The following is a 17,025-nucleotide window of genomic DNA, read 5'->3' as shown; positions in this document are numbered from 1 at the left end:
GGAATGAAGATACAACCAACTGCCACGAGTCCCTTTCTGATACTATGGCTCTGAACGGAACGTCAACCTTATGTGTTTTTGCCACGAAAAACGAGCCGGCCTTCACTTCGAGATGTAGGTTGCACGAGCGCTTAACTGCAGAAGCAAGTCGCTCAAAATTGTTGCTTGCGAGTAATGTGACTGCTTTATCCCTCACCTTTTTAGCTTTCACGTCGACACGTACGAAATTCTTTCTGACCGCTGTCATCGCCTTCTCTTGGAAGAGACCTTCAGGCACAACTACAAAACAACCTTCCTTATCAGAAGTCAGAAACCGAAAATCGTTCTTCACGCCAAAGGTCACTAGATTCCTTACGTGTTGCTCTTTTCTGTCGGCGGTCATTGTCCTGGAAAGCACATCCATACACTCTGTAATGAAACGTGGACGTTCTTCTTCGGCCACACGACGCGCCATGGTCTTGGTCAGTGCTACTTTTTCTGGTGGAGTGAAGGCCGGCTCGTTTTTCGTGGCAAAAACACATAAGGTTGACGTTCCGTTCAGAGCCATAGTATCAGAAAGGGACTCGTGGCAGTTGGTTGTATCTTCATTCCTTCAAAACCACCTTAATGGCTTGATAGTTACCGATCCGTTCGGTTTACCAAACTCTGAAACGTTAGTAACGTACTTAAGCACGTCTAACCCTGGACGACGTGAATTCTTCAGCATAGATGTACAGGATTTGTATTACAATATTCCGCATGGTCCCTTATTATCGAGTGTTAGGCACTGTATAACGGAAGACAACGACGAGATGGAATTTGTCAGCAAATGTGGCGTATCAGTTAATACATTTCTTGAACTATTAAGATTTTACCTTGAGTCCACCTTTGTAATGTGGAATAATGTTATGTACAGACAAAAGTCCGGAATATGTATAGGCTCAAAAGTAGCTCCGGTACTTAGCACAATTTTTCTAGGTAGTATAGACAAAGCGATAGTTGCAAACCTAAAAGACCTAGCGGTAAAAGTGTTCCGCTTTGTGGACGATTTTTTGGTTATAGTCGAGCGTGGTGTTTTGGACGTAAGAATGAATGAAGTCTTAAATGTGTTCAAGGACAACAGCCAAGGACTGGCTTTCACTGTTGAGTTGCCGAAGAATGGCAAGCTACAATTTTTAGATTTGGCGTTAACTTCCACACCGGACCACGTTTGCTGGTCATACAATCCACGATCAAAAAAACCCTTGCTTAGTTATAACTCGGGACACTCTAAAATTGTAAAAAGTGGCATAGCTTTCTCGTGCCTGAGGGCTGCCTTAACTAAGTCTTGTCCGGAAAAAATAAAAGAAACATTCAGCCAACAGGTGATCAGACTAAAGAATGCAGGGTATGAAAAACATGTACTCTGTACATCAGCGTATAAGCTGATCCGTTATGTGCGCAATGGCTATCAGAAAGAGCGCAACAGACTAGAGATTGACAGCAAAAAAACTGTGTCACTACCATATGCACACAAAATTGCGCATAACTTAAAAAACGTAGGTGGCAGATACGGTCTACGAGTAGTTTTTTCAGCGCCTAACAAACTCGGAAAAATATGTGCCGGACTGGATCGTAGAGTTTCAACAAAAGTAAAAGAAAATGGACGTAAGTGCACAGTCAAGCACAAAGAAAAACTTGTCGAGTGCAGGTCTTCTGTAGTCTACTGTTTGCCCATATCGTGTGGGAAAGTATACATCGGCCAAACGGGTCGTTGTGTAAACACGAGACTTTTAGAGCACAAAAGGTCACTGGGGGGAAACATTCATTCCCATATTAAGGGGCACTGCTCACAACATGGGTGCTGGCCGCTTTACAATGATACCACAGTTTTATCACACCATAAAGATCAACTAACCAGGGAAATAATCGAAGCCTTTCATATTCACAAGAGGGGAGAGGGTTGTATTAGTCAGCCATCTGTACATCTAAGCCATGGTGAGGTTGCCTTTTTGGAAGTACACTAAAAAGAAGAGAAAAGAAAATGTGTAATAAAATGGTTGTTAGGGTTGCAACAAATTACGATAGGATTGCCCACCATGTCAGATAAGTGCCATGTCTTTGACGCCCGAGTATGCGCGGGCAAACGATATATATATATAAAAAGCCTCTAATCTTGCCTTGATTTGCTTTGACGCCTGAGGGTGAGCAGGTATATAAACATGAAGTATGTGTTCTGAAATAAAATAGTTGCGAGTGCAGCGAGTGTCGTCTATTCCTGCTTGTCTTCACTGTGTCCGTGTTTGTGCGCTGCTTCACCAGCAAGGTACTATGATCACCTACTTACAAATTTTCACTGCAGCAACACCTTAAATTATGCAATTTGGGCAGCTAGACTCCATTGCAACTCCATTGCAACTCCAGGCAACTCCATTGGATAAGGAATTGCACTGTTCAGTGTTCGTTGAGACTGCTAAGTAGCAACGTCGTTCTCGTGATGACGTGCCATTAGAGAGTGCAATGTGTCAAAACTCACATTCACATATTCTGAGTAAATACATAAACAAGCTGGATAAATTCTTATAAGAAATGACACTGGTCACTGAGCGTCGATAATACGCTGTAGCAGTTAGTCTCATGCTGTGTTGTATCATTAAACAGCACAATGCACGAAATTATGCAACTGCAATACCAACCTGCCAATGTACCCATTTATCCATCTTGGAAATCTGAACAACAACTTGAAGGCATCAGCGGTATGTTCGCCCTTTATGACCCCCTGTTTTGATCCATTTATACAACTACTCACAAAGACTTCCTCCAGGTAGCGCGTGTCATTGTTGCGCAGAAAACTCCAGCAGTGGAATGCAAGTGGCAGGTAGGCCTGGCTCACGTGGCCATTGGTCACGAGATGACGGAACGCATGCAGTGTCGGCACTGTGTTGCTCTGTATCAGGGCATCTTTCAGGAAGGACATCGCCGGCGTCTGTGGAATGTAGCATCATTAAGTGGCAAGAATAAATAATGGCAATAATTGACCAAGCAATGAAACATACCAGATGGAAGAAGAAAATTACAAGTGCAGGAGGTCACCTTCCGTCACGCTCACCGATATCGAAATTAAGGTATTGACGAAAATTTTACACTGAATATGCGCTGTGTTACACTGTGTTCCAATCTGAGAAGCTCTGCTGATTGGATTCGCCACCTATGTCTTCACACAGTTGCAATGGCATGTTTTGTTCATGGCCAAATATGAGGTTCCACCTAAAAATAAACCAGCTGGTGTTTAGTGCTTCTTTACGTACGCTTGTTTTTCCGTCCCAATTGTTTGCTCTCGTCCTCATCAATGCGTGCTCTGTCAAACCGGTGTCATCCTGAGAATTTGTTCTTAGTGAACATGCCTTGCAAACTCACCAGCTAAAGTTTATAGCCGTAAAGCAATTAGAAAATGAATTAGTAAAGTTTTGTTAATTAGTTGATCGTGCATTTCGATTTCTCATGCAAGTGGTGTCTGCTTCTTCGAGCAACCAGTTCAAGGATTAGAATACTGCTATCTGCCATAGGCAATTTTTAATATGTTGCATAGTTGGATGGATGGATGAAAAACTTTGTTAGGGTCCTTTAGGGCGCGCACTAGCGCGCAGCGGGCCCCCACGTCGGGACAGAGAGGCCGAGTCTCTCCGCCGTGTCGCAGGCCCGTTGAACAGCCCATAACTGTTCTTCGAGGTTGGGGCTGTGTAGGACCGCATCCCAACGTGAAGAAGTGTTGTTTCTATCGCTGTGTAACGCGGGACATCGCCAGAGCATGTGAGGTAAATTCGCTAATACTCTAAAAAAAATAGCACAAATATGGGTCAACCCTCGTGAGGTGCTATCTGTACAGGAAGCAATTTGACGTATGTTACGCATGTGACAGAATTGGACACAGATCAGACGTTTGTCCCACACACTGATGTTGTGCAGTGTAGGGGATGTGGTATGTAAAACCCAGGAGAAGGTCATATCTGCTCTCCCAAATGCAAGTTCTGCAGTGAAGATCACCCCACAGGTGACAAGGCTTGCAAGCAGCGGTACCAAGTACCATATGTAGTAAGAGTAAGAAGAAGACAACGCTCCAAAGTGGAGACCGAGATGGAATAGGCCAAACCAACAAAGGAAACCCCTTCAGGCGCTGGAAAGCGCTCACGCTCAAGAAGCACATCAAGATCGAGACAGTGCTTAACATCAAGGGGAAGAAACCGTTCCAGGTCTCGGGAGGCGCAGGTGCGCTTCGAGGAGCAGGAGCTGAAGACAAACAAGAAAAAGGAGCCAGGAGCGACCTGGGCCGAGAAAGTCAAAGGTACTGTGAAATTCACAGGTGCAGTAGCCTCGCAGGAACAAAGCAATGATACCAGAGTAGAACAGCTGATCAGAGAGGTTATATCACTAAAGAAAGCAAATGAAGAACTTAAGAAGCAGATGCAGGAAATTAAGAAAGGGTTGAGGACAGAAAGCAGCAGTTTGGCCATAGCTAAGCCGGTGAGTAGAAGTAACAGCCAGGAAGAAGAAGACACACGGGCACCCAAAAAGAGAGCTGTAGTTCCGGAGGTAGAATCGATGTGTTCGGTTCTGCAGGAGATTAGGAATGCGATTAGGGATCTAAAGGACACGGTAGACAGCGTTAACCTTAAGGTGGATAAAACATGTAAGTGGACGTTAATAGCCGAGAAAAGGCTGAAAAAGCTAGAGGTCCAAGGAGAGGATGAAGAATATATGCCCCCGGAAGCCCTGGAGCGGTAGGTGGTACAGTCAAGAGAACAGTGACAGGGGGTAGCAAGTCAGGGGGCAACGACAATAATAATGGATAACAGAAAGAGACTTAGTGTGTGGCAGTAGAACTGCAGAGGAATTCAGCAAAAAAGAGCGTGACTAGCACAGATAATCAAAACGGTTGAAAATAGGCCGAAATTAATAATGCTGCAGGAAACTCTAGCGGAGGAGATCGGGCTGTCCAGCTTCAACTCGGTCTGCAAAGGCAAAGAACCAGGCAGAGGAATTGCCACCCTAATTGACAAGAAAATTCCCTACATAGAGCACGATCTAAAATTAGGGGCGAGTAAAATTGAACACATATTGATAGAAATAGTCCTAAAAAGGCACAGAGGTAAAGCGCAAAGCTTGTTCTGCCTCAACATATGTAGCAGTTCCAGAGAGATGAGACAGAGGTTCAGAGCAATTTTTAATAAGGCCATGAGGGTAGCCAAAACTGTGCCCCTCATAATAGGAGGCGACTTCAACGCCCCACACCAATCTTGGGGTTACCGCTGGAGTAGTAAGAAAGGGGAAGGAATCTGGCATCTGGCCACGGATTTAGGCCTTTCTCGGATCACAGACACAGCCTATCCTACCAGGTGTGGCAGGGACATGTGTAGGGACACTACCCCGGACTTATCCTTCACTTATAACTTACCCAGGGCAGACTGGACCAACTATAGCGCGGATCTAGGAAGCGATCATTACATACTACACATAATGGTGGAAACGATGGGGGTGGAGGTAAAGCATTTCCCTTACATAGACTGGGATCACTTTAGAACTATCAGAAAAGACAGAGCAGACACAGATAGAAAGGGGCGCATCAGACTACAAGAGAGGGTGACTCAGCTTAGGGATGACTTGAATGCAGCAACTAAGGCTATAGAGACAGAGGAAGAGATTGAACAAATTGACAGTAGATGGGCGCATTTGATCGAAGCCAAGCAATAAATTTTACAAAGATGAAAATCACAACACTTAAACAAAAGACTTAGGAAATGAATTGCTCAGCTCAATAGGAATATAAAGGAACACACATGATATTTGCAGAAACAAAAATGGGATGAGGTGTGTAAATGTGTAGATGGAAGGATAAAACATGGAGGCAATTGGAGTCTGCTCAGGCATCTGCTCAAAGAAAAAGGCACTAAATCGAATAGATGTACTGCAGTGGCGAAACTGGTACACCAGAAAAGACAGACTGCAAGCGCAGAGAGCATAATGGAGCAATTGGCAACTAAATACTTCTCAGGAAAGAGGATCAGGATGTGAGTTATCCCAATTACTTAGGGGTAGAATGCAAACACATGGATCAGGAATTCACCGAAAGTGAGGTACGCACGGCACTGTATGATCTGAATAGTATGTCAGCAGCTGGTCCGGACGGCACCTCTAACAGATTGCTTAAGAATTTGGACGACGAATGAATAAAATATCTGACCACATACATTAATGAACTATGGAAAGATGGGGTATATCCAGAAGAATGGAGGACGGCCAGTACTATCTTAATACCAAAGCCGGGCAAGCAACTCAACTTGGATAATCTGAGGCCAATTTCGTTAACATCATGTCTAGGGAAGACAATGGATCATGTAATATTGAACAGGTTAATGAAATATGTGGAGGACAATCACATCCTACCGTATAATCTTATTGGTTTCAGATCAGGCTTGTCCACACAAGATGCCATGTTGTTAATCAAACATCAACTGCTATTAGCTGAACCAAAAAACACTTGAGCTCTTTTGGGGTTGGATGTCGAAAAAGCTTTTGACAGAATTAAGCATAGAGCAATACTTGAAGTGATTTCCGAACTGGGATTGGGCAGAAAACTCTATGAAGTGGTCAAGACCTTTCTTGGCAATTGTTCAGCTCACCTTACATTCGGGGATATTAAATCAAAGAAGATGAATCTCGGTGACAGAGGGACGCCACAAGGGTCGGTCTTATCACCTATGCTTTTCAATCTGGTCATGTCAAAAGTGGCAAAGGGATTAAAAGGGATAGAGGGCATTCACTTTACGATTTATGCAGACGATGTGAATATATGGACCGCTGAAGGAAGTATGGGAAATGCAGAAAGCAGACTTCTGAAGAGCATTTATGAGGTGGAGTCTATATACACCAAAATACATGGGACTCAAATGCTCTGCTCATAAGTCTTAACTCCTTGTGCTCAATAACAGGAGAAGGGGCAGAAAACCGAGGGGATATGTTCCCAAGGAAGAACCCAGGTTAGTACTAACCACGAAGGCAGGCGAATCTATTAAGCAAGTGGAATCCATTAGAGTCTTAGGGTTATTCCTGGAGGCAAATGGGGCAAATGGAAGAACAATACAACACATCACAAGCAAGACTGAGGAGGTAATAAGACTGCTAAGGAGAATCACTAACAGATACAGAGGGTTGGGAGAGGAGAGTGCCATGAGACGGGTCCACGCTTTCGCCTTGTGTCACTTTTCATATGTAATGAGATGCTCAGTTGGACAGACCGACAGAGCTAAACAAGTTGAACAGATTAATTAAAAGGCTAGTCAAAACAACAGTGAGGTTACCGATTAACATGGCGGATAATAAATTAATGAAACTGGGGCTCCACAACACAATAGCGGAGATAACTGAAGCTCAGCAAATTGCCCACAGAGAGAGGCTCTCTGGAACAAGGTCAGGTAGAGCAATACTAGAAGAGGTAAGGTGGTGCCCAACCGAATCCAAAATTTTAGGTGAAGGCATAGAAAGCATAAGAGGATAAGAGCATAGCATAAGAGAGATAATCAAGACAACTCCTTGCCCCAGAAGTATGCACACGGTGCACAACCTCCTGGAAAGACGAAAGGCAAGGGCCAAAGCTCTCCTGCAAGAGATAGAACACGACAGAGAACATGCGGCTTTTGTAGATGCTGCATGGGTCAGAGGAAAGAAAGCCTTTACAGCAGTAGTAGTAGATGCAGATGGTCTCACTCGGGATGCTATTACAATCATGACTGAAGACACGACAGTCACGGAACAAGTAGTGATAGCATTGGCTTTAAGGAATAATAAGTGGACGAGAATTTACAGTGACTCTAAGATGGCTATTAGACACTTTACCAATGGCTTTGTAACCAAAAGGGCTGCCCAGCTGATCGGCGAGTTGGACAGCCAAGGGATCGAAATCCGCTGGTTTCCTGCGCACATGGAGTCTGTCAATCCATCTCAGAAGAATTTAAATGAGATGGCTAATGCTGCTGCACGAGGACTTACTATCCGTGCACTATGCGACCAGGACCTTAATAATATACAGGAGGAAAACAGGGACCAAGTACTTACATGTAATGAAATCACGAGGCATTACTACATGAACAGAAGGGAATTCCCAGTGCCACGTGCTAAGCTCAACAGAGCTCAAGCGGTGGCTCTGAGATTGTTGCAGACAAGAGCTTATCCAACTCCAAACTTTATTAACAAGCTATATCCAGAAAGAGAGGTACCAATCAATTGCGAGAAGTGTAATGGCATCATTACTCTGGATCACATGCTTTGGCAGTGTCCTGTGACTTTCAGACTGTGACAAGGAGAGAGACTGGTGGTGGTGAGTCCTACACAGTGGAGTTCTTTTCGATCAAGTACAGGCCGTCCAGAAGGCCCACAATACAGCGGTAAGGTTAAATCTTATTGTCCCGACGTGGGAGCCGCCTGCGTCAACTTAAGGGTTGATCTTCAGGGCATTAAATAAAGTTAATCATACCATACCACACCTGTGGTATCTGGGCTCAGTAGCAAAATACCGTAACACCCAAGCCACTGCACTGGACATGTTATGGAACTTGATTTGACGAGTTGCAATAATATAGCACTATGTAGGAGTTTTCTTCAACCATGAATTTGCAAGCAGTCTGTGGTCAGTGAATGCCAATTACTATCTCAGCATCTTTGTGCCAAAACCACAATCTGATTACGAGGCACGCCATAGCAGAGAATTAATTTTGACCAGCTGGGATTTGTAACACGCACCGAATGCATGGTACACAGGTGTTTTTGCATTTTGCCTCTGCCAAAGTGTGGCCACTGGGCTGGGATGTGATCTTTCAACCTCGTGTTTAGCAGCACAATGCCACAGCCACCAAGCCAGTATGGCAGGTGGTCAGTGAATGCATATCTAAGGTCCTCCTCTACAACAGAGGATGGCAAGGCCAAATGTGAAATATGCTGCACAAACCACACCTTTTCCCAAAGATTATTTAAAATCGAGTCCACTGCCATGCTGCTACACCGGCATGCACTTACAAAAAAAAATCTATTTAAGCTATCTTGTACTATACAGTGAAATCTTGTTACTGTTGCACTGTTATGTAGCAAAACCTCGATTATAACAAATGGAGGAGCTAAACCGAATTGTATTGTAGTGCCTTTTATTGTACAAAATTCAGATAAATTATAAAGCAAAACCTGAAAAGCCCTTAACTGTAAAAACCAGCACTATCAATAGAGCTGTTACACACAAAGCAAGTGCTAAACTGAAATCGCCAAGGGTTAAGTTCTGTCCCAGTTGGTACGACATCTTTTCTAGAACTAAGCAGACTGTGTGTGCGTCGTCTTTTATTTGTCTTGTCTCAAGTTTCTGCACAAAGCACTAGAAAACATGACACCAGTTTTCAACAGAAAGTTAGCTACGCTGGCAGTTGCTAGCTGCTGTTCTATGTTCATCAGTTCACTCACTTCCTACAACAATGAGGGCAAACTTATAATGCCAGGAGTCATTATTCATGATGCTAAGGATAACAATATATTAATGATATTACTTAGGCTACAATAAAGTATACTGAAGAGCTCCCTGCACTCCTTTAAATTGTCAAGCAACTGTGCTTTTAAATCAGAACACCTCGTTAAAGAAGAAGTTAACTTGGTCCAAAGCAATTTAGTACGGTAATCGTATTCTACAGCACGTCAATAATGTCAGCAGAGAACTACTTTGTGCAATGTGAACTTGAATTGTTCATTACCGCCTTCTGCAAATGCAAATACAATCAGGCCCACTTATAACAATGTCCAAATGCCAAGAAAATCCCATTGTTTTAACTGATAATTGTTATAACCAGACTGCCAGAAAAAAAAAAGAAGAAAGTAGAGGGGACAGGCATATGAACAAGCATTTTAACTAGACAGAAAGAAGTGCTCTATTTACTTGCATAATTTGGGCACATTTCTTTCTTATTTTAGGGTTTTGAAAAATGGGCGCACAAGTCAAACGAAAATGTCGCAAACACATCCTAAATAGTGTCTACAGTGGGACTCCAGTTACACATCCACTGATTTTGCGACATCCCAGGTTTTAAAACCGGAATTACCCCCAAAGCGTTACATTCGTGGTAGCGTTATTTATGTGTAAATACAGTAATTAAATCAATGAAAAAGTAAACACAATATAATTCATAACCATCTTGTCACATTTGGCACAGTGGATAACCTAACAACACTTGCATGCACATTTACACGCATATGCATAAAACCGCGATAAGGAAACAACTGACCTTCCACTTCTCTGTGCACAAGTTTTCACCAACACCAGTGTCATCTGGCCTGCGGTCACAGTTGGCAACAGAGTCGACAAAGTCGAGCAGATTGTCCATTTCCCTCAACAGTTCAATGAACTCATGAAAGAGCGGAATTGTATACAGCCTGACATCTGTTTCGGCCGTAGAGACGAGCTCGGCCAGCTTGTTGCGTGCCGCACTTTCCAGTCTCGCCTTCTCACTTTCATGAAGTCTTGCTTGTGTTGGGTCTGGCGTGGGAAGGTGCTTGAAAGCGATTCCTGCTGGTACCAAGTCAAGGAGGTCACCGAGGTCGTTGGATGATGCCTCAGTGGCTCCCCGAGACTTCAGCAACATATTGTAGCTAAAGGAAAAAGAAAAAAAGAAACAGGAAAAAATCATGTGTCTAGGCTTCATTTCTTACCTCAAAAGATTAAAGTTCATTATAAAATACCCATGATATTGACGTGTGTATTCTATGCAGACGACAAGAAAGATAGGGACATTAATGGACTTCATCTAGTGGGTCAGTGAGATTCGGCACGGATCAAGAAGACGTGTTTCTGGCCTGTTTGCTTTTCAACAAGTTGTCCTGCGGTTCTTGAACGTCTCCCTCTCTACTGTCCGCATTGTACTGCGACACTGGTGGAGGTGCGGGGTACTGACCGCGCCTGATGCTCCGGAGTCGTTCCGGGAGTCGTTCCTCTAGCCCGGAAGCGTTACCACCAGTTACGACACCCGTGCATTGCTTTAGTCGTCAACTCCTAGGCCTTGCCCCGGAGTTCTCCCGCTTGCAACCACCTCTCGCCAGAACCTCCACACATCTCGCAGTGGCTGAAACCAGCCTACTGCAAGCACCCCAAAGCAGCCGGTTTTCCAGTCCATAGCAAGTAACCGTTCTGCATCCTCTGGTTCCCGATCGCTATCGCAGTGCAGTCTTCGAAGACATTGAAGACTGGCTTGACAAGCATGAATGCGTCGCACTGATTAATCAGTGGACTGAGCAGCAAAAGCTCTCCCACATCTTTTTTGCCCTTGACGACAGTGGCCGTACTTGGTACGAGAACCGCGAAGCTAGCCTAGTGACATGGAATTACAGAAAATAACGGATACTTTTGCGAGTGCCGACCGACACAACTGCGCCTAGCAGATGATGGAGCTACAGGTACAACAACCTAATGAGTCGGTCACAATGTTCGCCGAGGACATGGCCCGCCTCTTTCGTAGAGCCAATCCGAACATGACTGAAGAATGAAAATTATGCTACTTCATGCGAGGTGTAAAAGAGCAGTTGTTCGCGGGGCTAGTGCAGAATCCACCAGTCACCATCGCTGACTTTATCAAAGAGGCTACGGCTATTGGGCGGGCCCTTCATCAGAGATGCAGGCAGTATGATCGACTGTCCACCAGTACCACAATCAATGCCACCGCAGTGACTGGCGAGTATCAGAACCACTTGCGGGAATTGATCAGAGAACTTGTCAGAGAACTTGTCAGAGTGGAAAATCAAAGATTCTGACACTGACAGTGGATAGACCCGTAACGTCAATCACCGGAGTTGTGCGTGATGAAATCAGGCAGGCGTTACTGGTAGCCAATCTTCAAGATCACCAGCGCCCCATGACTTACGCAGCCGCTGTCCGATGCCCACCACCCATTACGACGACACCGCCGTACCACCTTCTCCAACAGCCGCTCCTTGGTCGCCGCCGCAAGAGGAGGCTTCGAGGCGTGCACCCGTTACGCAGCTACAGTCATACCACCAGCTGCCGTTCACAGCGCCTTGGTCAACGCCGCAACACGACACCAAGGGACGGCCGCAATTTTGGAGAATCGACGCATGGCGCACCATTGATAGGCGCCCACTCTGTTTTCACTGCGGAGGCACCAGCCACATTTTGCGTCATTGCTGGCATCGCGACACATCATTTTGACCTTTTCATCTGTGGTCCTATGGTCGACGTGCAAATGACGACTCCATGCTACGCCGCGACAAAACTGCTTTTCAGGGATCTCCAATAGCACACTCGAATGACGAATCCGTGCCGCATGCTCAATCCGATTTCGGCCGTCAGTCGTACTCTCCAACCCCTCCACATCAGATGCCTTCCCCTACTGGACGTACTTTTGCTGACCTCTGAGGACGAAGGTCACCCAGCACACGCTGGGGAAACTGAAGGCGGCGACCTCTGGGAGTAAGGTTGCAGGCCCACCGCAAGACAATAAAAAGCCCCCGACACTCTCGCCGCAGAACGACGTAAAGCCGCTAAACCCTGACACTGAAGAAATTGTGAGCGCCAACATTGATGTTTTGGTTTTGGTTAGTCAACACTGATGCCGACTTCTCTATAATGTGTCAGGAACTCATCCTCCGCCTGAAGAAAGTAAAGGCGCCATGGACGGAAGGATGGCAGGCGGCCAATTACTGATGCCTGCTGGAAGATGTACTGCTAGAATTAGCATCCGGGATTCTTCTTTCGTGGCTGCTTTCATCGTTCTTCCTGTGTGATGTAAAGATTTGATTATTGGAATGGATTTCCTGAAAGAATACGGTGCCGTAATTAACATTCCGGACTGCATGGTGACATTTTATAAGAGCCCTGGTTTAGTCCATTGCTTACCGCCACAACGCAACTCCTTACGTCTAGCAGAAGACGACATCGTCATCCCACCTCGATCATGTATCAATCGTCACTTACAGCACATACATAGACGAGGGAAAAAAAGGACGACGAAGACAAGTGAAGACATCTCTTGTCTTCGTCGTCCTTTTTGTCCCTCGTCTATGTATGCGCTGTAAGTGACGACTGATACCATGGAATACCAACTAGCCCGTACCCAAACCTTGCTTTGATCATGTACCCTTGTATCAGCAGCATATGATGCACCGTTTCATTGCGAAGGAGTTGCCGACCAAATAACCGCATTGTTGCTTACTCACGGTATCGCGGTCGCAAGAGGAATCGTAAATGTCACCGACGGGTGCACTAACCTATTACTAACCAATTTTAGCACAGAGCAATGGTACTTTCCAAAGGGCACGGTTGTGGCTTATTTTGACGGTGTTGCGGATGTTCGTGGCTGCTGTTCACTACTCGAAAAAGCGCCTACGCAAGACCCAGCTTCTGCACTTAACGTCAGCACTGCTTTATTGCAGCACGAACGAGAGCGGCTTCTCACACTTAGTTTAGTAGAACTTGTTGTTGGGCGAGTTGGTAGACATTAGCGAACATTGTTTAACTGCGCGAACAAACGAACCACAAAGACAGCGAGGGACTGCGCCCGTCCTTGCTTCTCACACTATTGTCGAAGTTCAATGACTGCTTTGCGTCGACGTCCAGCGTTGGACGGACGCCTCTAACGAAGCATCGGATAATTATAGAGGATACGGCAAGACCAATTCATCAAAATCCTTATTGTGTGGCTCCCAGGGAATGTGAAGCCATACAACAACAAGCGACAAAAATGCTGGAAGACGACGTGATCCAACCATCAATCAGTCCCTGGGTATCTCCTATAGTTTGTTTCAAGAAAAGGACGGCAGCTTGCGTTTCTGCGTGGACTACCGAAAACTAAATCCGGTGACAAAGAAGGACGTGTACCAGCTTCCCCGTATAGACGATTCACTCGACAGGCTTCGACACGTGCATTACCTGCTTCTCTTCAATGGACTTAAAAAGCGGATATTGGCAAATCGAGGTAGATCCGAGAGACCGTGAAAAAACTGCTTTCATGACACCAGACGGCCTATACGAATTTAAAGTTTTGCTTTTTGACTTGTGCTCTGCCCCTGCTACGTTCCAACGCCTCATGGATACTGTGCTTTCAAGTCTGAACTGGAAAACCTGCTTAGTGTACCTGGATGACGTCATTGTGTTCTTTGCAACATTTGAAGAACACCTCAAACGGCTTGAAGCGGTTCTGCCGTCCATCCAGTCTGCCAGCCTCACCCTGAAGCTGGAGAAGTGGCACTTTGGCTTTGTGGAACTGCAGTTTCTCGGTCACGTCGTCAGCCATGCAGGTGTTTGCCTAGATCCTGAGAAAATTGCCGCCGTAGCACAGTTTCCCGTACCTTCCAATAAAAAGGCTGTCAGGCGCTTCCTGGGCCTCTGTGCCTATTACCGGCGGTTTATTGCAGACTTTGCTCGCATTGCGTCGCCGTTAACTCGCCTGACGAGAGATGACGTTGCTTTTGTACGGGGCGACGAAGAGCAAGGTGCATTCGACGACTTGCGGGAACGTCTCCAGACACCTCCAGTGCCTGCTCACTTTGATGAGACCGCTCCTACATTGCTCCACACTGATGCCAGCAATGTTAGCTTGGGAGCTGTTCTTGTGCAGTGGCAGGAGGGCACAGAAAGAATACTCACCTATGCAAGTAGAAGACTCTCACGCACAGAGGCTAATGACTCCACAACTGAGAAAGAATGCCTCGCCATAGTATGGGCAGTTATGAAATTTCGCCCATATTTGTATGGCCACAACTTCACAGTTATCAGTGACCACCATTCACTGTGTTGGTTAACCTTAAAAATCCTTCCGGACGACTGGCGCGTTGGAGCCTACGGCTGCAAGAGTTTGACATGACTGTCAAGTACAAGTCGGGGAAACGACATACAGATGCTGACTGCCTGTCTTGATCGCCGATAGAGTCGTCTGCTTCACCCGAAGAAGACTTGGCATTTCTTTGTGTTCTGGACACATCCACTATCGTGCAACAACAAGGGGACGACCCTGAGTTGCTTGAACTCATCAACTACTTAGAGTGCAGATCCGTGAAACCGCCTAGAGTTTTCGCAAGAGGACTGTTGTCATTTTGTTTGCAGGCCGAAGTCCTCTACAAAATGAACTTTTCTTCGACCAGGTCCCCCTATCTGCTCGTCATTTCTGCAGCTCTTCGTACGGAAGTACTTCAAGCATGTCACAACAAATGACTGCTGGTCACTTAGGTCACACGAGAACGTTGGCCAGAGCGCAGCAGAGGTACTACTGGCCGAGACTTACCACCACTGTGAAACATCATGTTCGCACTTGCCTCGACTGCCAGAGGCGCAAGTTGCCTCCGTCGAAACCAGCCGGCCTCCTACAACCCGTCCAGGTTCCTCAAAGACCATTTGATCAAATCAGAATGGATATATTGGGCCTACTTCCTACTTTTACTGCAGGGAATCACTTTGTTATCGTTGCAACTGACTATCTTACACGTTACGCTGAAACAAAGGCAATCCAGAGAAGCACAGCAGCTGAGGTGGTGCGCTTTTTCATTGAGCACATGGTGTGACACGACGCACAAACCGTCATCATAACAGACTGAGGAACTGTTCACGGCTGCGCTTTTAGATCATGTCTTGCTGCTAAGTGGAACGGCTCATCGGAAGTCAACTGCCTACCATCCACAAACCAACGGATTAAGAGAATGCCTAAACAAAACGATTGAAGACATGCTCTTTATGTACATGGATGTTGAACATAAAAATTGGGACGACATCCTACCTTATATCACCTTTGCACACAACACGGCGAAACAAGAGACGACGCGCATGACTCCGTTCACCCTTGTTCACGGATGGGATGTACGAATGATGTTGGATGCGATGCTTCCACATGACTTTGACGACACTGATACGGACGTCGATCTGTTTACGCAACGTGCAGAAGAGGCTCGGCAGCTCGCATGCTTGCGGATCTGCCAGCAACAAGACTACGAAGCAGGGCACTATGATCTTCACCATCGAATGGTAATCTATCACGTCGGCGACAGAGTGTGGGTTTGGACACCCATATGGAAATGAGGCCTCTCGGAGAAGCTGTTAAGACTATACTTCGGACCATATCGAGTATTGCGCAGACTCAGTGATGTCACGTACGAGGTCGTCCCCGATAGTCCCAATTGTACGCGGCACCGCACGCACCATCCTGAACTTGTGCAAGTTGTCCGCATGAAGTCGTATGAGAGCAAATAACTATGCAAGAGACCCTTACTTCCACAAGTGACACTTCTGGTCTAGCATCGGGACAATGCTCTCTTAGGGAGGGACAAATGACGCGTGTATTCTATGCAGACGACAATGAAGATAGGGACAATAACGGACTTCATCAAGTGGGTCAGTGAGATTCAGCGAGGACGAAGAAGACGTGTCTCTGGCCTGTTTGTTTTTCAACAAGTTGTCCTGCGGTTCTTGAAGAACATCTCCCTCTCTACTGTCCGCATTGTACTGCGACAATATATGCTTGTGGGCATAAAAGCTTGCTCACAATTAAAATTTAGCAGGTGCATGGAAGAGGATATCAACACATACACATTTTTTATGACCTAATAGTTCTGCGGAAACCCGGAAAGTGTAGAGAATTGTCTAATCAAGGAATAATGAGACATCCACTCATTTGTAGCATTTGCTATAAAGGAAACCCATATGGGTTCCTTGAAAGAAAAGGCTCCCAGCTGAAGAAAAATTCATCCTGGTCCGTGACTCGAACCAGGGACCACTGCCTTATCGTGGATGCCGCTCTACCGTCTGAACTAACCAGGTGCCTAGCAGATGGCAGGGCGAAGTCGAATTTTTCAACAACTCGAGGCTTAGGCTCGATAAATCGTGTTGGGGGGTGGTTCAGAGTGTGCCTATACATGGAAAGAGAGTGGCAGAGAAGAAAAGAGACGCGAGGAACTCATTTGGACTGCACTGCGTCGAATGTGCATAATGCCCAGAGCCGCAGAAGCAGAGCCACATTAATTCATTGTGGTTTTGGCATGTACAGC

The 17,025-nt window shown here is 45.8% G+C and overlaps 1 protein-coding gene across 1 annotated transcript in view; it reads right to left on the bottom strand.

Moving 5' to 3' along the window:
• Positions 1-17,025, bottom strand: part of LOC135912593 (uncharacterized) — a 269,120-nt gene that overhangs the window by 187,237 nt on the left and 64,858 nt on the right. Inside the window, exons 8-9 of the mRNA XM_065445088.2 lie at positions 10,269-10,632; positions 2,768-2,944 (exon numbers count right to left, since the gene is read on the bottom strand). Coding sequence (XP_065301160.2) covers positions 2,768-2,944; positions 10,269-10,632 — 541 coding nt within the window. The remainder of the gene's footprint in view (positions 1-2,767; positions 2,945-10,268; positions 10,633-17,025) is intronic.

The sequence above is a fragment of the Dermacentor albipictus genome, chromosome 9 (genome assembly GCF_038994185.2).
Source record: "Dermacentor albipictus isolate Rhodes 1998 colony chromosome 9, USDA_Dalb.pri_finalv2, whole genome shotgun sequence".
In the NCBI taxonomy this organism is placed as follows: Eukaryota; Metazoa; Arthropoda; class Arachnida; order Ixodida; family Ixodidae; genus Dermacentor; species Dermacentor albipictus.
This window is presented reverse-complemented; position numbering and strand designations above follow the sequence as displayed.